We start from the raw sequence: 25571 nt of genomic DNA, 5'->3' as shown, positions 1-25571 counted from the left end.
AGATGCTCACACAGTACCGTTGTTGGAAGTAAAAATGTAACGCCATTAGATAACTACCCATGTTTGTTGTAATGCAGTAATTTAAAACATAATTAATTAAAATGTAATCCAATGGGTTGATGATCAATGTGTTGAATTGAAAATAGCATATTTCCAAAATCTGGTTTTACTTTGTTATGTTATGGACTCATCCAGTATTTGAATGATTCAAAAATAATGTTTGTTTTATTTTCTGCAATCTGCACTCTCAAATTGAGAAGATGTCTTGATTTTAAAAAAAGAGATGGGAATTAACACGTTTTTTAAAAATCCAATTTATCCATTAATTGACAAATAATAAAGACATTAATGGAAAATTAAAATAATCATTAGTTGCAGCCCTAAAATGTTGGAAATAACTTGCACAGGGCCCAATATCCAGAGATAGCCCATCAATATTAGAGAGTTTTTTTTTGTGTGTGTTTGGCTTAGCTAAAAAAAAAGTCACAGAATGCTGAGGAACATACGTTCTCCTTTTGATGGTCTCCAAGAGAGGAGAGTGGGTGTCTGACTGTGCACCATGAAAGCGCTCTTGGCACCGCAGCAGCAGCAGCAGCAGCACGATACCAGATTGGCAACGCCACAAACTCCTCTGCAGCGTTCCTTTCTGTGGTTCCTGTGGAGTTGCCTCCACCAAGCACTTCCAGCACATGCTTGTCACTGTATGATGCAACTTTTAATTCCAGCCCATCACTCCGTTTGTGATTTTGTACAAACAGTATTAAATATGAGGGATGAATCAGGGCTCATTGGCAATTAGATTCAAAGTCAATATTTCCTCCCAGTGAGGACGAGTCTTCATTAAAAACTTGCAGTGTCGAGACTGCGGAAGAAAATTAAGCTTATATTTCACTTTGTGTAAGTGTTTTATAATTCCACGAGCACACTTGCCTGCTTGATTCACTTTGTTCCATTGTTTAAGGCTTAATATTTACAGAAAGCAGTCAGGTGAATTATGACAGTCAGCTGCTTCAGCAACAACCCCGACGTGACCTGCTTTGAATTCATAGTCTGCTTGCCTCCCTAAAGAGAACGAGCAATAAAAGAGAGAACAAAGTGAGCTAGGTGCTGAATATGAGAATATATAAAAAGACCGAGTGAAGGGACTGGTTGATTTCTGCTTTTCAATTTATCATGTCTGGTAAACACTGTGGCCTTGAACACTCTCTTTCTTGGTACGTTTCCAGCCGATTGGTATCTATCATGAGCTGACCATCCTCTCACTGTGATAAAGTGAAATTACTTCTGTGAAAACAAACACGAGTTGGGAAACATCACCTAAGTGGACATGTTTGCTGTCCAAATTGAAACAACAAGTTGCTTTTCAAACTTGTATGAGACTGCGAGAGGGTAAAGGTAGACTTTCCTGGAAAGTGTGCAGAATTGGATGGTAGCAGATGACGCTAAGATTTTATGCAACGCAATGCAATTTTGGGTGTGAATAATTCTTCTATGTAGTTGATACTTTTAATTCATCTGACCAAATCTGGTTGTGGAAGAGGCCGTGGCATGCCATTTAAGAACGGCAGTAACTTTACAGGACAAACATATATAAGGCATTAATAAGGTAAGACTGTGTTTGTGTGGTAGAAACTTTGCTGAATAACATTTTGTCCAAAACATAAGCAATATCATAAAAAGACTGAGATTTCTTATTCTTAAATGAATTGAGAAAATGAAATACTGCATTCATTTGAGACTGAGTCCCAAATTTGAATGCAGACAAGCCTCTCAGAGATGTTGATTACTTTGGAACATCCCCCCCAATAAATGCCATTAATCAAATTAATGAAACACAGTGTCAATAAGACCCCTAACAAGATTTCCCCGGCAAACCGACAGCCCGCTCGACAGCCACATGAGAAAGCCTGCTAATGGAGTCACTGCCATCTCCGTTTGATGAGGAGGATTACAAGCTTTAGCTCCTCACTTTGGGTGACTAAGTTGATACATGCAGAGAATGCAAAATGAAGAAGTCAATAGCATTACATACTCTATAGAAGCCAATACATGAGACTACACTTCAAGAATGAATATTTGAATCCATAAGATTTTCTTAAGAACATCCAACGATGATTCATTTAATTTTCCAAAGACACAAAATTAAAAAGCACTGTTTAACTATAACAGTCATATTTTGTTCCGCAACTCAGCTGCCCAGTAAAACAACCAGTTTGTTCATCATATAATCTCCCCAAATACAGTGAATACAGTAAACATGTAGTTGCAAATAACCATTCTCCAAATACCTCACTGACACTCATGAAATCAACCATGAAAAATCAAATTATAGGTACCAGGGTGATTTATTTCCAGGGAACGTACGGTCATAAACGAAAGGACAAGTGACCGCTCGGGTGTGGGAATTGATGGCACTCGATGAAAAGATTGGTGTTCATCGAAATGATGATAAATCACCCTGAGGGGGAACAGATTTCAACGGCTACTTGAAACAGAAATCAAACATGTAGTGGCTGTCAAAATAGGATTTATGATTTGGCCGCACCAGTACCCCAAACTGATACGGTTGCAAATAGTTGGGACACTGGTGTCACGATCCATTTGTTGCATTTATTTCTCACATGGCATATATTAGCCACATTTATAGCTGCCTCATGCTAAAGCCCTACTACTCTACAAAGAAAAACAGTGCAGCTCAGACTCTGGACATCCATCCATTATCTGAACTGCTTATTGAATTGATTGCGGTTTTGAAACCATGAATTTTTAAAACCGCGATAAACCTTGAAACAGCTCTTGCCAATATCAGATATGGGTCACTTGAACCGTGCATGGGTTAACCAAGCGTTAAGTCAGAATCAGCCACTCGGACCCGCAGTGTAAATCCAGCCATAGTTTGCAGTTGACTTTCATGTAAATTCTCCGGTAAGATGGCGCTCGAGAGATGTCCCTTGTCTTTTCTTAACACAAAGCAATAAAAGCAGATATTTTTAAACGTCGGTCGTAGCCGTCACCCACAGGGAAGGATCAAGCGTGACGTTCCGGCTTCCATCCACAAAGCCGGCTAATATCTGAGCACTGTAACCCTCTCGACATCTTTATTACGTGGCAAGACCCAAAATAACCCCTTCAAGTCCCTTCAGATTTGTCCTGTTGCAATTTGCTTAACAATTACGCGCCGTGGCTTAATTGGGTGAGCCGACGAGCTGATTGATGATTTGGCTGCCTCGCCGACTTAACGGTGGAGTGACCCTCTTAGCGGGAGATGTATCACACCAGGCAATTTTCTTAAGCCAGTCACACCACGTGACCCTTGATCCAGAACATTAGTTATCATGTCGTTCTGTCGGAAAAAGCTCAGCGCCTCACGTGATGTATGTGGGAATAATTGGCTGTCACCTCATTTCTCATGCAAGGAAAGGTTCAAATGGAGCAAAAGTCGAGAAGCAGAAGCCATAGATTAGGATGTGGGGGAGGTTACGGGTGACGGTGGTCGTGGGCGTGATGTTTAATTGATCCCAAAGTACCCTTAGGGGGATTCAGCACCAATTGGCAGAAACATGCAATGTGAATTGCAACAGATAAGGTAAGCCAAGACAGTATGTTAACAGTGGAAAATAAACAGAAGTACTAAGAGGATGATTTACACCTCGTGTTGTAGGCCAAAAAAAGGTAGATGACCTTATTTTACGCTTTTTTTCTGAACCAATTTACACTGAAGAAGGGCTAGGGGAAAAAGTACCACTCCAAATCCATTCAATTACTTTATTACTCGTTAGAATAATCAACAGGATAATAAATTCTCAAAGATTAGGCAGTACTTTCGGGGATTATGTTCCTTCTATACCATTTTTTTCTGTGTTGATATGTGTGGTGTCAAGCAAATAAAATGTTTTCTCACCTATTAATCCCACAATCTTTTTTTTTTAGTTTATTTTTTAAATTAGCGCCATTAATCACATTTTCTACTTCTGTAAGCAATTTTTTTTTTTAATGATTGAAATCATTTAAACTAATCTCCAAAGAAAGGTTAATCCTTTAACTTTGACAACACGAGTCAATATATGTTGACACTGTCTTTAAATAAGATTCAGTGTAACTACAATAGAAGGGCATAGAGGATTTTAAAATGGGCTCTCCGTATCGTGAGTGAGTCTGGAACCGAACTCACATGATGAACACTAAACCGTCCTTGTTCACCAATTATCACTCATCTGAACCTCCGGTTGAGAAGAAATGTGATTTTTTTGTCTGTCTGCATGTGGGCTTGCAGGCCCGTAGAGCCACTTAAGTGTTAGAGCACCCGTAGGATTAGTTTTAAATTAGAATATTGACTTACGAGTTATTGATTACCTCATTGAAAACTGGGCCATCCATCCTTACTGTGTGTGTGTGTGTGCGTGTGGGGTCAGGGGGTGGGCAATAGAATGTCAAGATGATGGACTATAATTTGTCACGAGTTAAAGTCAATGTATAGAATGTGTGTCGTATAGATTTTTCAGTGAAAAACAATCTGTACCGTGTAAGAGTTTTTACCTACCCTAGTTTCCAGTAAATAGCATGCACCCCAAATTGCCCTTAAAAAGCAGATTTGTCTGTACTTGTGTAAACGGCGATCCTTCCATTTGCTGCAGACACCGCAATTGAGCAGAATGGTCAATTTGAGCAGTACGTCAACACGTTATCGCCTGTTGGATGTGGCCATCGTATTAGCCTTAAAATCCACAAATGAAGTAGCATAACATAATACAATCAAAACAATAGTTTGGGATTATGAGTTCTGCTTTGATGATACATCTCAAAGGAGCAAGTGATTGCGGTATCTTCACAAATAACCTCATTTTGCCACGTCCGACATAGTTAAAGTTCAGCGGGGACTCGATTTGGCTTGATGTTTGTCAAAGTAACTTGGGAGTTGAAGGTTAAGACTCAAAACTTTTGAATTGCACATCCTGTACGTGAATTACTCCAACTTCTGATTATTTCATACTTGATTTGCTGCAGGTAATTCAGATAGCCAACTATTTGTTTACAAGCCATCAAATTGTAAAATCTCCTTTTTCTTTCCTTTATATTTTATTCTTTAAGAGAGGAGTAATATTAAAATAAGTTGATTCATGTGTCTGCTGAGATACGTACAATGACGTCCTTGGCCCCTTTTAACATCCAACTCAATTTTGCTCTGGTGTATTCATAACTCATTCCTTGGCAACATCCACTAGCACCATTGTGATACACTTTTTGTTCATTTGCCGAATCGTGTGCTTGCACTAATGGAGCAAAAAAAGCAGTTGAGTTGAACCTAAAAGAGCAGTGTGCAAAGTAACCTTGACGAGAGGAACCGTATTGCATTTAGAGACGTGGGGGGGGGGGAGAAGACACAAATAAGATTTCCATATGGCACAGTGAGATACAAATAGGATTGCTATTATTCCATTAGCACTAAACGAAACATCTGAAAGGAAAAAGACGGCGGGGTGGGGGTGAATTTGACTGATTCCCAGCAGAAACAGGCTGATTCTTAGCCTAAGTTATGGACGAGAATATATTTTGACAAAATGCCGGATTCGCCGTAAGGACGTCTAGGTGTGAATGGCTGATTGTCTTCTCTTGCCAAAAGTCAGCTTGGATAGCTCACCCATTAAGCTAATAAGAATAAACTCCCTAGAAAATGGACAGATGGATGAAGACATTGCTTCGAATGTATATTTGTTAGCATAAATACACATTTATTTCTATTAGAGTGATTCAAATTTGATTTAGAATGTCCCAACTGGCTTTTTTTTTTCTTGAGAGATCTAGATCTAAAAAGAAAATGGACTATTTATGCGTCCTGCTAATTTAGTGGCCAACACAAACGACGGGGCACAGGAAATCCCATCAAAGTGTGAGCTTGGTGAAAGACGCCAGCTCTCATTAAGAGTTCAAATGAGGAAAACATGCAAGTATAATTCACCTGCTGATGAGCAATATGTCTACTCTGCAGTCAGTGAAACCAAACAACAATTCAGACGCTTGACTTTTAAGATTCAATTTGTTCTTCGACCTTGCAGTCAAAATCATCCTTTCCTTTTCCATCATTCATTGATCGTACGCCATTACCAGCAACCCGAATGGGAAATTGTCGATTAAATATACTCTCAAAACAATGAGACCAAATTCCAAGTACTCATCAGAGTATGGACGTTTGTCAAGTGGTATGCCGCCATGTATTTTCGGAATAAATCTTCTTTCAAATGTCAATGTCCTAATTCATCACTTCAATCGATCCAACATATCTATGTATTTATCCTCCCTCCGCACTATCCGACAATGTGGCTTCACCAACATCAGCGGCACGATCAATGAACGGGGGCTGTCGGGGGTCAACAATCGTGATGCCTGTGTTTACTGAGGCGAAGCATTGTGGTGTGCGAGGGGGGGGGGGGGGGAATGCAGAATCAATAAGACGGCTATCATCATTTGTGGGCCTTATTAATGACGTAGCCGGAGGCTGGCGCACGCATAGAACATTCGCCTGCATTTGAGGAAGCCAAAAGTGCGGCATTTTACGCAGCAATCCTTTGGGGAAACGTTGCTACCAGCAACAGCCTGGGCCAGCCGACACAAGCACTTGGCTCCTTGGCCTCACATTTTGGGCTAAAATTTGGGTTTGGGCCTCCCTTTATGGAATGTGCATTGCCTTCCAGTGCGAACAGATGACTGGATGTCTTAACAAGATTATTCTGAGTGATTATCGTGTTGAGAGAGATTTTTCGACATTGCTATGCATTTTCCATGCCTGATGTGCAGACGCCGCACGCTGAGGTTATATAAAATGGCAAAATAAAACGACAACGCATAACAGAGCAAAGTGCGTTTTTGGTTCACGCCACTTGGGTCATTTAAGGTTGGATTTTTATTTCATGAACAAGATGAGGACTCAAATCAACATTGAGCGTTGACTATGAAAGTAAGCTTCTACTCATGACCTTTTTTTCCTGTGGTCACAAATATTTTTTTCTTGCATGCAAACAATCTTTAGATGTCAAAAGGATTTTGCGGCTCCCGTATTTCCTTTTTTGTTCAAATGTCTCTGAGGTCGTTGAACCCCACGCTAGACCACCATGCTGGTCTGGATAGAAATAACAAACGCATAAATCTTTGTGACTTCAAGTCTAAAAGCAGCGTTAAAATTGCCACAACAACTGCCAGCGGCTTCACTCGACACGTCACGTATCGTGTAGGCTTTAATTAAAACAAGTGATAACATGATAAAAAGAAGCGAACATAAACGCCTCCTCACCGATTATCTGTCACCTCCCTCTAAAATAATTTAAATAAAATAAAATAGTCTTTCAGATGCCATGAAGTCATCTGCTGCTCCTTTTTGGTGCTGTTTCCCCATCAAGTGTCCTTTTGTAACAGAACAATGTGTGCTTCTGTCTGTAAATAATACATTGATTTTTTTGTTTTGTGAGGCTTGCGAGGCAAAGCGAGCATCAAGAAAAAGGAGGATATCACATTTTGCGCGGATAAGAGAGCAATGATGGGACACCGCATGTATTTACATTCAACAAAACTGCAGCAAATTTGTTTTGTTTTGGAATAGTAATAAAGCCAAATGTATTTAAATCCATCGCTCATACACATCTTGCCTTAAGTCATAATATTGTGAGTTTGACTCCATTATGCACAAAAACAAAACGGAATTAAATGAGTGACGTTTTTTTTAAAATGAATGTCACAAGACGTCACAGTTGTGAGCCCTCGGGCCGGCAGTCAATGAAAGCCTCACTGACAGCTTACTTTTTACTTCACATTATTCCCCTACATTTTCTTTAAATCTATTTCTCACAAAAGGCAAGAAAGGTTCTGAGCAGCAGTGGTGGCTCAGAAGGGAACGTAAGCTCAGCTTGTGAGCGAAAGCTGGCCACTTTGAAGATGTACTGTTCTGCAGGGCCTTGAATGGGCTGAGCACGGGTCTTAATTATGGTCTTAATGTATGCTGCCAGGCTACTTTTTCACCTCTGTGGTGCTTGAGCTAATGACAATCCAGTTTCTTAACCCTCCTGTAAAAAAAAAAAATATATATATATATATATATAGGTCAGTATAACCTTCTGGATGCTCAGGGGGGAAATAAGACCAATGAACAGACCACAAGAACAATAGAAAGATTCCATCATTTCGCTTAATTGGTTGTTTACAGTAAAGTTGGGTCTCTGGCATGCCTGCCCACCCTTAAACAACCAAGCAAATCTTTTGTTTCCTGCCTTCTTCTGGAAATTTGCCTCTGAGCACAACTTTCAATTTGTAGGGCTAATTTACATAATAGTATGTATAATAAATGTTGGCTATCTCTCTGCAGTTTAGTAAGTGACCACATTTTGAGGAAATACAGATTTTTTCTTCCAGCAGACAGCTTAAAGTCGTGATAAGACACTTAAAATCCAAAGTACTGGTGCATGCTTGTAAGTGCAGCGTTATGGTGTGTGCAGAGGACTTCTCAATAGAGCATAAGTGTTCTCTCAGTAATTACCTGAGTATAAAGTGACACTCTTAGGGCACTGCGTCGGGCCACCCGCCGCCAAAGTGCAAAAGGGCTCAAATGAAGGTGGAACGCCGATCCGCAGGTGTTGTCCTTTAATTAATACACTCTCGCCTAGTCACACTTGGATGCTTTCACAGCTCCGGCTGGGACAGCGGAGCCAATCACAGCTCATCACACACATGCGAGGGACCAAATCATATTTTGGCAGAAAAAATGCTCTTCAAGCTGTTGCCAATGTGCCAGCGAAGTAATTGATGATACATGGTAACGTTTATGGCACAATGCATTTCAATTGGACACTTTTAGGCATGGTTAGCGTGTCTGGCTCACAGTTAGATGATTCTGGGCTCCAATCCTGACTTGATTTCAGACATGATTACTGGGCAGACACTCCACTGACCCAACTATTTCTCTACAAGCATTCAACAGTTAATTTGACATAAGATGGCCCCTTTAATGATGGCAATGCATCAGAAGTGACAGCCTATAGATCAGGCGGGAACAATCTTCTTGTGCTCAAGGGCTATAGTTGTTAGAAAATGGGCAAGGTCATTTGTCAATGACAAATGAATGAATCAATAAAAAATGCACAATTATTTTATTAATTCAGAATACTAATGTATTGTTAAGATTGTATAAGTTGGATATTTAGAGAATATTCTTATTTGATTAGACTAATATATTAAATTAAATAACTGAATAAAAATACATGCACTTTGATAAGCCAATTTCATTGAGATGTCGTTGGGTTCTGCTGTTTTGGTTAACAACTAAACATCATTGGACAAACGTGTTCTAAATCAGCAAGGAAGCATGCGAAGTCAACTGGTGAGCTGACTGACAATGGTTAGCCAAGGATAACCTCAACAGATTCAAAGGAAAGTGTGCACGTTGATGCCAGTGCACACGGCAAACAGAAAGGCTGGATCCGCTTAAAGGCTGGCGCATGTTGCCCAGCCCGCCGAGAATCTGCCAGAATTCTTTGTGGGCATTCTGTGCTGAAACGGGCGGCGGCTGGCTGCGTCTCCTGCTGGCACCTTAAGCAGGTCCTCCAAGTCCTGGATGTATTGTGACTGTCGCAGCGGCTGCTAGCTAAGCACACCGTCATTAGGGAAGGTAGTTGCACAGTCTGTCAGTCATGGCTGTTACGAGTAATTTTGTCATCAATCGTGAGGTGGTCTGAAAGTCATGTTGTCATTTGTAAAGTAGTCTTATGGTCATGTCTGTAATAAGGAAAGCTATAATAAAAATATTTTTTTAAAAAAATATATAATATACATTTATATATGTAATATGAAAATAAAATATATATATTGAAAATCAAATACTTTTGAGTTGAAAATAGTTTTGCTTCGCTTTGGTAAATTTTTTGAATATACTATTTATTTTCAGGTTTTATTTGCAAGACTTGTTTGAAATTACAGCGGTGACACCACCAGCTTGCCACCGACCTTAAACTTATTTATCAATCGTGCTTGCTGTGGGTCAAATAATCCCTTCCGAGTATCACATTGTATTGCATCTTTTATTTCCGTCCATTTGACGACAGCAGTGTTCTCACTTCCAGGAAAATTTGTGAATGGAAAACAGACGTAATGGTGACAGAAACACAAAGAGTGAATCATACTTCTATTTCTGTACTTGATGAAATTATATTGGGGCTCTCAGAATGGCCCAGAATGTTAAAAAGGAGCCACTTGAATAAATGTGCTTTAAAAAAAAAAAAAAAGCTTTGAACTACATTTACACCCATCCACTATGGGGAAAATTAATTGGACAGTGCATCCTTAAGTTACCAATGACCCTTTTTATGCACTTTTCAAGGTACGCCAGGAATTCTGGTTGAAAAGCTGCCTGTAATTACATATATTTTCTTAGAAGTATTACATCAGCATGAATGAACGGACGAAAATAGAAAACTCAATGTTTGAAAAGAGGTAAGCAGCCAGAAAGGCGGAAGTTCCGCTTACACACACGCCTCAACCAATCCCAATTCTAATAGCAGCTTTCTAAATTTCTGATTAACATCGCAAAAATGTTTAATAGTATTTATGATGTGTACAGTATTTATATTGGAGCGTCTCAAATTAAAGGGGGGAAAACTCGTGTGCACAGCCTCAAGGTTCACGCCAACACTGACCACCTTGATTTCCGACTAACTTGGCAAATGATCAGAATTGTTTTATGTGTGTAGAAGTAAAATAAAAATCCAGCATCACTTGACAGTGCCAAATTAAAACAAAAACAACTGACTGCAAGAATAATGCATAGCGTGTGATTAGGGACTAATTAGCAAAAAACAAAATACTGCACTTTGTTTCCGCTACTTTGAATTTGAATCCACATCAAGTAACGGCAAACAGCACCTGGAGTTTTTGCAAATCAAATCAAAATGTTGAGAGCGGCGGGGGAAACAGGCGGGCAAAACAGCCAAGTCAATCTGTCAGTTAGCGGATGAAAGCGCCTCATCCTCATCGAGTGGTGATTTGGCCATGATGACAAATAGACGCAGGTCATTTATCTCCCGCAGCCACGCTTGTCTTTGAGACAGCGCAGAGGATTGAAGATGGGAGAGCATAATGGAGAGACAGAGAAGGGGGGAAAAAACATCTGTAAATTATTCAGCATTTTGAAAACACGCCACGCATCATTCTCGAGGTTGCATCGCTTCGCAGAATTTCTATGAAAATGTTCCCCCGGGGTGCGTATTCATTATGTATAAAGCCATGCTTGATGTGAGGCCCGACAAGGCAGCGTAATGAACGGGCCGAGAAGTCTTGTTTGGACGTCCGCTGATTTTCGCCCGTGTCTCCTTGTTGGAAGTTATGATGTGGTGGCTGTGTTGCCTATTTGGCTGCTGAGTTTCCTTTGGGAGCTGCCGGGCAACATGTTGCGATCTAAACACGGACAATTATGACCCAAAAATAGACACTCGAGATACTTTTTTTAAGAACCAGCACCGGCCCTGATTTAAGAAAAATACTTGACATGATGTAAGCCTACTTATGGAAGAAAAGAAAAATGTCTGAAAAATGTTTGTTTTGATCAAATTGAAAACTCCACACTCTCCTGAAGCTGGGAATAAAACGCAGAGCCTCAAAACTGTGAGCCTAAACATTAGTTTATTGGTTCCAGCCTTCCTGTATGAAAACATCTTCCCCCTAAGCTCGCATGAGTTTTCGACTAGTATCCTGCTTTTGTTCCCTTGGTTTATTAAAACTTTAAATAGTTCCATCGCTATATGCCAAGGAAAGTCAGACAAACGTGGCAGCGGGACTAGTACTTGTGATTCAATGATAAAATAGCAGTAGCACCTTTTACAGGTCTGCTCTTGCAGATGAATCATCTCAGCAGACAAGCAGCGACCATTCAAGTGGCAGTTACCACAATAATAATAACAATACAGCCAGCGTTGGACAGCAAGCCGCCTCCATTTGGCACCTTTGCGCATTTCCTCATTTTAATCAACGCGGGAAGGTAACACTCTTGCGCTTCACACAGGACATGGGAAAAAGTGGCAAAACACAATAAGAGGTCGGGATGGGTTTAGACATGACATTTCTCACAGACTTCCTTTCGCACACACATGGCGAGGAAGAGCAAGACGAGAGACTCGTTTGTTGAATAGACAGGTCCGATGAATTTCGTATTGACCTGTGAAGCTGGTGGGGGACTTTACAGGGTGATGTTGGGAACCACTGACATACATTTATTTTCAGTATATACAGTATTTTCAGGCACCACTGTAATATTTATGGTCTTGGCCTGAACTAGCTAGCCAGGTATAATGTAGTATGTGGCAGTAGCTTCATACTGAAATGATTTTTGCCAATTTGCATCACAGTTGGTTTATTGGGTATTGAGGGTGCGCAACATGGCCTTGGGGGGCTTTTTTTTTTTGTTGCTAGTGTTTGCCAAAGGATGCTTGAAAACACCGTCACCGACTATGACACTATTATAGAGTGGGTGAAAGTGTAAAGCACTGCTGTTCTTCAGGCTTATTGCGAGCCACGGGCGTTATTCCAGACTAGTACCCATGGAAGCAAGGTCAACCACAAGTCAATTGGTTTGATTGAAAGCAACTTGCCCAGCTCCATGAGAAAAAGGAAAATTAAAGCGAACAGGAGGTCGCCACACTCGACGTCGTATGTGGGCGATTACAGTACATGCAATTTAAAGTTAATTTCATCATCCTGGGTTCAAACTGCATTCATTAAACTCTGGGGCTTTTTCTATCAGATTCCGATTTCAGGATAAGCAGTGTTGAAAATACATGAATGGATATGTATGAGTGGTTTTATAGCATAATAATCTATCGGTGCCATCTGACAAAAAGGCATATTACAATCTATTTGGTCATCATCAGCCAATCACATGGCACACAGACCCAAACAAGCAATCACACTCGCACATTCACATTGTAACTAAGTGAGAATTGAACTCGCGCTGCCTCCGGCACCACTATACCATGACTGACTCACAATGGTTCGAACCATTCGAAAGAGAATTTCATTGCAGTTGCAGGTTCCTAAAAAGAGCAGATGTAACTTGTTGTATCATACTGAATTGGCAGCATGGCAGTTCTGGGTTTGAATCTCTGCTCAGGCCATTTTCTCTGTGTACTCTGTTTTCCTTTCCCATTCCTTTCAATTATTAATAACCTACAGCATACTTACTATGCTCTATATGTTTGATGCTGATGCCAGATTGCATGTCTAAATGTGCTCTGCGATTGGCTCAGAGTTTTTGCTTCAAAATCAGCTGGGAATAAGTGAGATTAATAGAAATTAGCGTGTGCATAGCAGAGATTTATTTTAGCTTTTCAGTGAATCTTTATATCAAAAAGTTCTTTGATGGTTTACAATCTTTTCTCTTGCTCGACGCTATAAACCAGTCCTTCGCCTCAAAAGCAAGGAACGGACCAACTTCAGTATCATTAGTATTACGGTCATGCTGTTGAATGTTTCGGCAATGTTTCTGTCTGCACTGCACACTTTTGCACATGTTGTTACAAGCTCAAGGCTAACCGTGGTGGTGGAGGGGGGTATATTCCGTGGAAATCTCATGTTCCACTTCTTAATTATTTACTTGAATGGCTCCAAAGACCAAACACATGCACACAAAGAGGTGGAAAACAAACAAGATGGGGAAATGTGTACAATTGGGAAAGTCAGTGAAGCGCAGCAATGATAAATGGGCTCTTTAGATCTCACACTGGTGTATTTGGAATGCTTTAATTGAACATGAGCTAAGCACGGACACAGCAAACAAGATGAAAGCCTCACGGGGGAGAATATGATTGCGTTTTTTTTGTCAAGAACTCTGGGTTTTAGTTTTTTGAACAACATCAATGGCAGATGGCATCAATGGCGCCGTCAAATCCACGCAAGTATTACTTGTTATTGGGGAGCATTTGAAGAGATAAGGGGAATCATATCCAAGATTAGATTAGTTCAAAATCTCCTCACACACAAACATAAAACTCTTGAAGCATAGCAACAAACTGAAGTGACATGTCTTTGCATTTTAAATGCACTCGGAAGGTAGATGCATCGCAGCCTCACATCTTTTCTGGCATCAAGAAAAAAAAAAAAAAAAACCTTCCTGCCTTCGTCTTTACCTTGATGAATACTTCGAAACGAGGGCAACTTCAACGTGAACTTTCCTGACTTTCTGCAGTTTGTCGAAAACAGTTTGTCATTTGAAATGCCGTTCGCCCGCCAGAGTTCATTCGCGAGCCGTGCGGGATCGGGACTCTCAGATTACCGTTTTATAATCAGCCTCATTAATCCAGTAAGGGGATCTTTATTGTCTGTACAGCTGTAGCCGCGTAGGTTCTGGTGAGGCATCGTTAAAAGCAAACTGGGCAGTTATGATGTAGTTAGGAGGGGAAATAAAAAGAAGATTTTTCTTCAATGGCTCCATCTCATAGCCGTAAAGGCGGCATCTTAAATTAACCTTGATGGATAATACCTAATCCATGGAACTGGAAAGTGAGGTTGGTTGAGCAGACCTCTGGGAAGGTTTCCTAAAAGCTCCTGTATGATATCATAAATTCATTTTCAGAATGCAGTAATCCTATTTGCGGTTCCCGATCCACAAATTCACCTATTTGCCTTTTCTTACTCCTGTGGAACTTTTCCCATCTATTTGCTTCAACTCATCTGTTGTGCTCTTTTTGAAACTCCTTAAAATGTTCAAAACGATGCTAAAGGTTGCCAGAATAGGAAATGAGTGGCGTAATTGTGTCAAGGAAATTTCCATTGTCAGAATGTTTTTAGCAGTCATTCTTTAAGGTGTATATCTATTACACCAGGACAAAATTTAACCAATGGCTTAATTGGCATGCAGTTTACATATTACCCCAGGATAGCTCACAGGTACCAATTAAATTTCCAGCTCCTCCCAAAGTTTCTGCAGTGCAATTGTGCCTTGAGCAATCACGTTATGTCTACCTGCTCTGATGTAAATCAACAGTTTTAATTTTGTGTCTCCCTGGCTGCTAAAAGTTCAACTTCGCTAATTCCTGACGTCTTCTTCCAGGACAGGAAATCGGTCTCTTTCTGCTCTTTTTTTTTCGCCAGCTGGATGAGGAAGGCTGTGATGATTACTGAGAGGAAATTAATCCAAAATGTTGCATTTGCCGGGGCTGAAAAATCAAAACAATTAGCTGACAGATGCTTAAAAGCTCTGCAGGACTAGCAGGGGGAACTCCAAATTTCATTTGGGTGATAATGATCTGAGTGTTTGTCATTTAATGGGGACACAATCCACAATGATTCATAATCAAGTGAAATTTCTACAAGCAATGAGTGCAAACAACCTAAGGCAGAGAGTTATCCCTCATCGTATTTATTTTTAAACGATTGTTACTAAATTGAGAGTCGCGTACCGATTTTTAATATTTTAACTGATTTTTTCAAAAATGTGAATGACACTCACACATTTAGAGGAAAAAAAGTGAATTGTGTGAGTGGTGTACTCCAGACGACCAACACTGTGGGCAACACCCTGCACAACAATATCTCTAGATTGGTGCTAAATCTATCAAATGGTCTCAATTCACGATCTACTGCTAAATAGCGTTATTGAATTAAAATAAAAGGACAAAAACCCCACAGAAATCAAACATACAATCATTGTATTGTTAACTGTAGAACACAAATACGTAGATGCTCAAACAGGGTGGAATTGATATGACTTTGACCTGAGCTCACTTGGCATTCGAATCCAATGTCGTCCAAAATCAATAGAGCACTTTTCTTATTAATCCCCAAAGCTCAGTAATGAAGTGTTCAAAAATTGTGGCTTGCATGGAGGGGACAAGTACTGTTTAGAACTTTGACCCTGACCATGATGTCTGCTGTTAGGATAGCAACCAGTTTATCGGTCTGCTATCAAAGCTCTGACGAAAAATCGTGACTTTGCCTTTCTTAGAATCACAGCATGGCTAAAAATATACAATGGAAACATTCAAGGTGTCGTCTTCATTATAAACACAATATGAATAATAAAAATAATTGGGACAACGGAACATATGGAGTTACTTCACGCTTTGAAAAGCTTCTACTCCTTTGGGCAGACTCGACCAGGATTTGGAGTGTCTAGGATTTTGTTCTCCCTTTACCCACAAGAGGTATGATTCCAACATGCCATTTTGTGAGAAAGTGCACACCACCACATGAGTTGTGTCACCAAAGTGTTTAAGAAGTGCACGCATCCGTTCAAATAATTGCCGTGGTGTCTGTGTTTAGTCGTCCAGGGACCTCCGCTGTCGAGACGCCAAAGTGACATTTGAAATAGATTTTGTCAAGATGACAACATGATAAAGTTACAAAACAGTTTGTTACTCTCAACCGATCCCAAGTATACATCGCCGGGGGTAAATAATAACATGAATCAGATGCAATATAATTCAAGTGTGTTTCAGCAACACTGGCTGCCTGAACTGTCCTTCCAAAACATTTTCCGTTCAGTCTATACTCATGGATTTCCTCTTTTTGCATCAAAGGGGGCGTGTGCATCTCCCAGTCAGTGAAGATTCCCAGGGAGCCCAAACAGGGTGAATTTGACAAGGTCATCAGACGCCTACGGGAAAATCCCAACGCCAGAGTGGTCATCATATTTGCCAATGAAGATGACATCAAGTAGGTGGCAAAATACACAGCGACGCAAAAGATCCACCGCGAGATGAATTGCAGAATGAGCCTAAGTGGGGCTGACCCTGTTGACGTCTTCTACATATTGCCCCCTTTTGCAGGCGGTTGCTCCACGCTGCTAAAAAGGCCAACCAGACGGGCCATTTTATCTGGGTGGGCTCTGACAGCTGGGGTTCCAAGATATCACCAGTCCTGGACCAAGAAGAGATGGCAGAAGGAGCGGTCACCATCCTACCCAAGCGCCAATCCATCAAAGGTAAAGACAGTCTTAGGAGTCGTATATTGGAGACCCTATTTCCGCAAATAGTAGCTGGGGGACTTTATTTACTGGAGAACGCTTTAATAGGATTGTTTATGGTGGAGAGATGCAGCAAAAGGTCAAGAAACAAGCCAGACTGTCCAGAACCAATAAGTCATGTCGCTCCTCCAAATTTAAACATGAACCCACTGAACATTGTGGAACAACCACATCTCACCATCTACTGGAACGCTGGACTTTAAAACCAAATAAAAGTCATATTAAAAAAGACCTTTCTGCTATGGATACCCAAAGGAGACAAATCACCCAATTTTCCACATTTTCTGGATCAATGACTACCGCATGTGGAACAAATGCAATGCATTCACTTTGTCCCTTGAGAGAGTACGAGTTGTCGATTGTGATGACATTTTGCTAAAGAAATTGGTGGTAGGCTTACAAAATGCAGTTTCTCCAAGGCATGCTTCAAAATGCACGCAACTCAGAACTTAGCAGTCGCACACTACGTATGACCGATGACACCGAATGTGTCCAGGCTTCGACCGCTACTTCATCAGCCGTACACTGGAGAACAACAGACGGAACATCTGGTTCGCCGAGTTCTGGGAGAACAACTTCAGTTGCAAGCTGAGCCGACACGCCCTGAAAAAAGGCTCAGGGCTCAAAAAGTGCACAAGTAAGTAGTACTTAGTTATTGATACCTGTTTATGATGTTGGTTAAACATTAAAGTTAAAAAGCAGTCTTCACAGGCAAAACCTAATGATGAAAAAGGTTAAATAGCGACCCACTGAGTCTCCCTCCACGCTGCCCCGAGACCACGCAAATACCAAATCACCCGCTATTTTCCATGCAGATGTTGGTATTTTAGAGCATTGTGTGATGAGTGCAGTTGTGATGTGGAGTCTATAAACACACGCTAACAATGACATTTGTTTAAAGTGGACTGCCAAAATCCAAATTGCTTATTTTCCATCTGTAATTTTAGGTTAATGCCAAGTGGATACGTAATGTGGCAGTCGGAAACTTCTAGTTGTTTCTTATTGCTAATGATTATGATTTCAGGTTCGGCACACGTATACCGATAAAGTTGAGCATTTTTTCAACAAAAGGCCTAGTGTTTGGATGTCTGAAAGATTGTCCAGATGGATCTGGAGGTGTGGGGTTCCTCCCAAATTTGTTTCAAAACCTAAATGTGAGACATGTAATTCAATTTGGTCTCATTAAGAAGAAAAATGTTGGTACGTTGAACAACCTCCACAATGACGTAGGTTGCAGCACATAAGTCAATTAATCTCAAACCTCCACGAGTTGTACAATTTCCGGCAGCCAGCAAGGCACTAAAGGTGTCCGAGTGTAAATGGATGAGCAAGTACTTGAGAGTGATTGGAACACGGGGGAAGGTAAGGAACGAACCAATGACCGAGCTTGTGTCTGGAGGTGTGCACAGCAGCTTGACAACTGAACAATGTATCGTTATGAAGTTGTTCAGCCACTAATGTGCTTAAATCCTGACACGTCTCTTCACTACCAGATTTTCCACTCAAATCAAACTCTGAAGTATGAATAAAGTCATGCACTATTCATCATTTTGGATTTAGGGAAGAAAGTATGTGTGTGGTGTGGGTAGACAAACTCAGCTCTATTAGTGTGAAGTCACTGAAGGACGCCACATGAAAAGTGTAAAATCAACCACTGAGGGTCTCCAGAGAGGGAACGCGGAGCCTTCGAGGCGGAGGGGGGGGGGGTGGTTGAGATGACACTGATACATAGACTCAGTTGCAGTGACCTATGCTGGCAAGCCACTGGGAATCCTGGTGGACTCCTCCGGGAATGCCAGCGATGCTCCGATAGCAACAACATTTCACTACCACTACAGCCAACATGTTAATTAAGTCGTATGTACCGTATGCAACCCACGCAAGTACAGGAAGTACATGCAAAAGTAGACACTCAAAAATTCACATCTATACAGGAAGACCACTAGGGAAACACGCTCTCTGGTTTTACAACAAACCAGAGTCGGGAGAGCTCAAGAATGAAGCCGCATGAGCAGAATCTCTCCTGTCGTTCATCTCAGCCGTTACAGCTATTTTAGCGCGGAACACGATTCTCACCTTTGCTTCAATGGGATGGCCAGTCTCACAACAATTGTTGGGGGTTAAAAAGTGACAACCCTCTGCAGAGTGGAGGAGCTTTGACATCTCTCTTTGCAGGGAAAAAATAATCAGCGTCCTTCTTGGTTCGTGATGAAAGGATAAGGAGGGGCATGAGCAAATGGGTGGACCAAAAAACAGGGAGATGATTTTTATCTGTTTATGAAAGAGATGTAAAATTGATATTGATCAATGTTGAAAGGGGAGGTAAGGCTCAGCTCAAGAACTTATTCATGCTGCTTATTAAAGATGTGTGAGAGAGAAAGTAGCAGGTAGAGTAAATGCGGTTTTGCAAAAAAAAAAAAAAAACAACCATTGGGTGAAGGTGACTGCACTGGAGGAGCAACCAGAACTTTACTAAATTATTTAATGGACTTGTCTTGTATGATTAAATTATAGAACCAGGAAATCACACCAGCCAATTGGGGGGCCGGGCACTCAAGTTCAATTTAACAAACAAATTTGTACCTTTTCACCTAATTACACAAGACACTTTTTTTTTTTTTTACAAGAAAACTACATGAATCAAATTGAGCAGGGTCCGGGGTTGGTCTGATTTTAATCCAGAATTTTTAAAGGTATATGTTGCTATTCTTAAATAATACATTTGTGTCCATACTATCAACAGGCTGCCATTTCACAATTTATACTCAATGACTTGAGACCAATAGTGGATAAATCCAGACATCTAGACAACTTTCCCATTGTTGTTATTGACACAAAACAACAGCAGAGCAAGTTAGTTTTATATCGAAAACTCCCTGGTCTTTTTGGAGCTCCAGATATTTTCACTCCTTTGAATGAGACTCCAAAATAATCCTCAGTGGTCTTGAAAGGCAGCTTCCGAGAAAAAAAAAATAGCGTCATGAAAGCACCAGATTGGAGAGCCTCCACGAGCCCACGATGACTTTAAGGAGCAAAGTGTCCTGAAACGTCGATAGAAAGTTAAGCGTGGGTGGCCTGTCGACGGACCCGCCGGAGCGCCGTTGCTCTACCGCCCACGCTCCTTCACAGAATCCCAGAGGCTTCTTTTTCTTCACGTCAGCCAAACTGTGTCCAATCGAAGTCCCCGTGGCCCTTTAATTACTGCAGCCGTACCCCCTCGACGGAAATCTCACGACATGATCGTTAGAATGGCGAGGAGATGAGATGGGGTGACGGCTGCTGATTTGGAGGCGGTCGTGCACTTTTCAGATTGTAGTGGGGATTGAAAATGGTGATGCCGGTTGAATGGTAAACAACCAAACGTTAGAAAATGCAGGAATGAGCACAGCCATGAGTGCGTAATCTCACTAGAAGATATTTTGCATATTTAATGACTCATTTGAACCATAACTAGTACAAAGTGAACATTTACAATCAACATAGCAGAGGCCACTCCAGCGAAAAGAAAAATTGTGTGTTATTTTATTCATGTATGCTAGTGAAGATCTGATACGCCACTTTAGGTGTGCGCAAGCACACGATGATAAAACCACTTAACCTTTGTACCGTGTGCACGAACATGAACGGTAATAAGTACACAGATCAGCCGTGACTGGAAACATGCGTTGTTAATGTTAAATCTTTTCTTTTTTATTTGCAAACACTTAGCCCTGTGCGATTATAGCTGAAAATATAGATTCATGTATTATTAACTCAGAAATATCTGAAAAATGCTCCTTTGCAACGGGATAAACTACTTTCGCATTCAAAATTGTGGACAGTTTAGTCTTAAGTGAACTGAACTTATTTTTAGGCAGAAGCTAGAGTACCCCAAACTTCAGAAGCATGAGGCAGACATACAAACCACTTGACCACTGTGTTGCTTACATCATTAGAGGTCATGCAAAAAAGCATTCTTATGTTTCTTGGTCTCCAAGGCAACAACGGCTCTGATTAGCTGCCTGAACAAGAACAACACTGATGACGCCAGTGTGTTTTTTGGGGAGAAAATATCTTCAACTCAAAGCAGTCAGAGAGCTCACACATTAAAGAAAAAAGCTGTGTGCATTCGTTTTTTTCCAAAGCGTTGGCTCATTGGAAATAATTGAAAAGAAAGCAAGTTGTCCACCTGTTGACTGACAATTCCATTCCGAACTGCTGCATTAGTAGCTGCAGCTCAGCGATTAGCTCGTCATTGCTAATTATTCAATGCTTAATCCAGGCGCCTTTTGTCAAATGGCTCGCGGCGGGCGTGACTACGTAGGGATTGGCGGCGTGACGCCTCTGCTCGGAGCCCACTGTGTGCACCTCCTAAGCAATTAATCATCGCCACAAAAATAAACTAATAATCTAACATGAAAAAAGCTTTGCTACAGCCTGGGTCAGGATTAATGAACTCCTACCACAAAATATTACATTGAGTGGATTAGCTGCGCAAATGTATGTCCACATTTGCTGCGTGCCTAATTTCTCTCACTCTGGCTCTGTAAGTGAATTTCAATCCCGACTGTGGTTTATACGATCCATTAGAGAAGTTAATGAAAAATGACAAGTACACAGTAGGTAAAAGATAATGGCAAATGAACATGGAGACTTTACTGAGTCATTCGCAGGCAAATCCATGTAATCCTTCTGCGGAGACAGAAAAGAGATTTTCCCCCTTTCACTGATAAGATTTCCCGCAGGACCGAGAAAAAAAAAAAGAAAGAGAACACCCTTCGACCTGCACTCCACATATTGGAATTGATTCTCTCGTCAGCAGCCCTCCACATATTTAGCTTCCGGCTAATTGCGACAGGCAAGGCCCTTTCTGTGTGGCGGCAAGAAGAGAAGCCGCGGAGGGCCCGGTGCAGGTAGCCCATCATTCTAAGCAGGGTGGTGCGGAATTGTGCTGTCCAAACCACTCTGCTCCACTAAGTGACACAGCAACAAATGAAGTTGTTGAGTATAGGCTCAAGATATTGACTTCAACTATTGGCTCGGGTAGAAACACACATTTACCTGTAGCGAGGAAATAATGTTTGTCTTTGTTTTGTTTGGACAAAACCCATTCTCAAGAAAGCTACGAATAAATACTGTACAGTGCTGAACACGTGTAAGATCAGCACAACTTTTGCCATCACATTCATGGCATTGTTATTTTTTACGTTTCTGGAATAGTGACGTAGAATTCTTACCTCTAATGCATTTTTGAAAGCTAAAACACAATAACTATTTTATCCATGACGTTTGTACTTACAGTTTGGGGGTACACTAGCCAAAAAAGGGTGGGAACCACTGACTTAGATAAGCAAAGTTGCCCTGCTGGAGGTATACATTCGACTAAAAGCCGCACTATATTTCTAAAAACAACACCCAATGCTATTGAGTTGTTATAAAATGTGAACTTTACCAAATTATGCCATAGGACGATTTGGCCCGGCATTAACAATATAAATAAAAACCATTAAATAATGGAGGTGTGTTTATTAATTCACGCCTGTCTTACAGATCAAGAGCGGATTGGGAAAGACTCCAACTATGAGCAGGAAGGCAAGGTGCAGTTTGTGATTGACGCTGTTTACTCCATGGCTCATGCGCTGCACAACATGCACCAGGAGCTGTGCCCGGGTAAGGTGGGTCTCTGCGCCAAGATGGAGCCCATCAATGGCACACATCTGCTCAAGCACATACGGCGCCTCAACTTTAGAGGTAAGTTGCCATGCCACCTTTGCAACCTATGCCTAATACTAGGGTAACCAACATCTGGTCATTTGGTAGCAGCGTCTGCATTTGGATCTGTTTATCTTTATCAATGCAAACTGTATAACATAAAAAATGATTGAAGATTTTGCTTTATTATGACCCATCCATCCCTCCCTCCATCCATCCATCCATCCATCAAAAATCCGCCATTCCCAGCTGATGACATAAGAAGCAGGGTAAACCCTGGACCCGTCACCAGCACAATTTAAAGGTCTCACTCCTAATAGATCTTCGTATTTGGGGGATTTCCTCCATGTTAAAGCAAGAAGAAGTCATTTTTTAATAATATCTCACCCAAGGGGCTTAAGTGAGCATTAGCACATGCAGGCAAGACTTCCACTATTAAGAGTCAGCCTTAAGCGTTTTGCAATGCCACAATGATTTTAAATGTGTTTATGACATCACCCTCTATTATATAGATTCGATTTTGCATTCCCTCCTGCCAGCTCTCAGTCACGTCCACATACGTGACACGGACATTAATTGTTCATTTATTGCGCACAGAAAATCCCCACTGATTTATATTTAATTTTATTAAAAAAAATGGTGCGAAGCAATTGAAGACTATTATTCTTTCACACTAACTCTAATCTGTGTGTGTGTGTGGGGGGGGGGGGGGCAGCGTTTGTGTCGATAAATTATTCATTTGAAGTCGTGCTCTCTGTGAGCTATCTTTTTCCTTTCGATTCTAATTAATATCTACTTGTCGCTTTGGCAGAATGTCAATGAAATGTTTAATCCATAACTGTGAAAGAGTTTAAAAACTATTGAAGCAAAGAGGAAAAGCCCCTTACTGGGAAGTTATTTGAAAAGTCTGTTAATATACGTCACATTATCTTGGCTCTGGGCAACAAGCCTAGTTTACACGACAGTGAGGAAGTGCAAAATGATTTTAAACCAATCTTGAGTCCTACAAATCAATTTTTGTACAAAAGACAAGATGTAGGTTTTGACAGACAGCTTTGTTATTTAAATCAAATCATATGATGAGTTTAGTTAAAACATGTTGAAAAATGTCTTGGTGACCAATAAAAGCGTCTCATGGCCCCTTTATCTGGCTAACCTGAATCCCCCGACATCTGCCGAGCAGACACGCTTGCCTAAAGGGACTCTTGACTTTCATTTGGCCCATTTTGACTTTTTTTTTTTTCTCCATTTAGTGCTACTGATTAGAAAAGCATCGGAGACTAGTGAGAAAAAGTTACCCATCACCAAACGGGAAGATACCCTAAAGACCTAATTGCAATGTTATCTATAATAACACCATGTCCACACAGATATTTTGCAGCACGTACAGTGTGGAGCCTTTGAACTCCAAAGTTTGATTATATTTTCAGGGAAATTTGCCTCAAAAGTTATTTCATTTCTTATTTGATTGAGGAAAGTGAGAAAATATTTAAGGTGTGTGTCTGTGTGTGTGTTTGTTTATAAACCATAACAGGAAGACTTACCCACTTACTAAAATAGGAGTGAACCAATTCCTTTTCAGAAAAGACAACTTTATTGATCCATCAAACCTTGAATGAATTTCTTTCAACAGTGTGCATGGCGGTTTCATCTCATCAGACACGTTGCCTCCAGGTTACATTTCAGCACACCCCATACGATTGCATCAGCCCACAGCAAGATATGGAAACTGTCCAGATGTATAAAACAAGAGCTACAACTGTATTTGCTGGAGGGTGTGAATCCTGAATTTACACTATACTGTGAAGATGAGATATGAAACGTGCGGTAAAGGTGCATTGATGAAGAAACAGCAGGAATCTAGTTGCGTTTATTATTGTGTCACGTTTAAGGCTATGCGGTTAGGGTACGGGGAGGAATAGGCTTTGAAATTGGTCAGATCAGGATTAGATTGGGTTATCTTTAGGCTTGGAATTGTGGTAGGCCTCATCCTTATGTCAAAGTGGATCACATTTCTTTTTAGGATGATTCATTCTTTGGACCGAGCCAGCAAGGATCTATTGTTACACACCATGCTGTGTTTGTCAGCAGTTTCGGTGGGTAGCCTCTAAAATTTAATGATGACGCCTACAAAGTATGGGCTTCTTGGGTTTCTCATGCGATGAGGATGCAATTTCAAAAAGCTCCTTAAAACGCGAGACACTCACAGGGAGTCGCCGGCGAAAAGAGAAAAAAAAACACATTTATCTGCCATATCTCAGCACACTGTCTGGAGAGTGCACGCTAAGCTAGCTGATGACAGATAACCTTTTTGAAAAGCTGGAACATAATCTCCAGATAGTTCTCATAGTCTGCTAATATCTGTGTGATTCTTTTACGTTCTCTTCGATCACATTTTCCACACTGACAAATCTAGAGTCAGAGCCCCTTTTCTTTATCATGAATCAATTTCACAGCTCAGTTTCAGCCCATTCAGCAGCAGTAGCCGACAAAGCACAAATACTCAAACACATCCACTTTGACTCTGCTTGGACTTGTTCTCACTTCCGTTGGTCAAGAGCAAAAAGCAGCTTCTCATCAGTCTTTTCAGTCTGTGCGGTCTCGTCACTTTTGTTTTTTACCTCTCCTGCTTTTCCTTTTCCAATATCTGACTTTTCTCAAGATGTGAGCATTATGCAAGTCAAACTATCCCTGCTGCAGTGCTGCTAATTTTGCAAATCCATTACGACATGTAAAGTGCATTTTATAGATCAGTATTGGATCGTAAACATACTCCAAAGTTATTGCCCTATGAAGGGCAAAACGTGTTTGATCTCACGGGATATTGAGAAGGGGCAACCAAGACATTTGCTGTTGTTTTCCCCCCAGCTTTTTCCATCACGGTGTGGTG

At 40.9% G+C, this 25571-nt stretch overlaps 1 protein-coding gene across 2 annotated transcripts in view; it reads left to right on the top strand.

The window, feature by feature from the left end:
* The window catches only part of LOC119122841 (metabotropic glutamate receptor 4-like), a 91565-nt gene that overhangs the window by 49425 nt on the left and 16569 nt on the right, over positions 1 to 25571 (top strand). For both annotated transcript variants that reach the window (XM_037251444.1, XM_037251445.1), the window contains exons 4-7: positions 16545 to 16680; positions 16794 to 16948; positions 17487 to 17627; positions 22520 to 22720. In XM_037251444.1, coding sequence (XP_037107339.1) covers positions 16545 to 16680; positions 16794 to 16948; positions 17487 to 17627; positions 22520 to 22720 — 633 coding nt within the window. The remainder of the gene's footprint in view (positions 1 to 16544; positions 16681 to 16793; positions 16949 to 17486; positions 17628 to 22519; positions 22721 to 25571) is intronic.

The sequence above is a fragment of the Syngnathus acus genome, chromosome 5, assembly GCF_901709675.1.
Source record: "Syngnathus acus chromosome 5, fSynAcu1.2, whole genome shotgun sequence".
Taxonomy (NCBI): Eukaryota; Metazoa; Chordata; class Actinopteri; order Syngnathiformes; family Syngnathidae; genus Syngnathus; species Syngnathus acus.
This window is presented reverse-complemented; position numbering and strand designations above follow the sequence as displayed.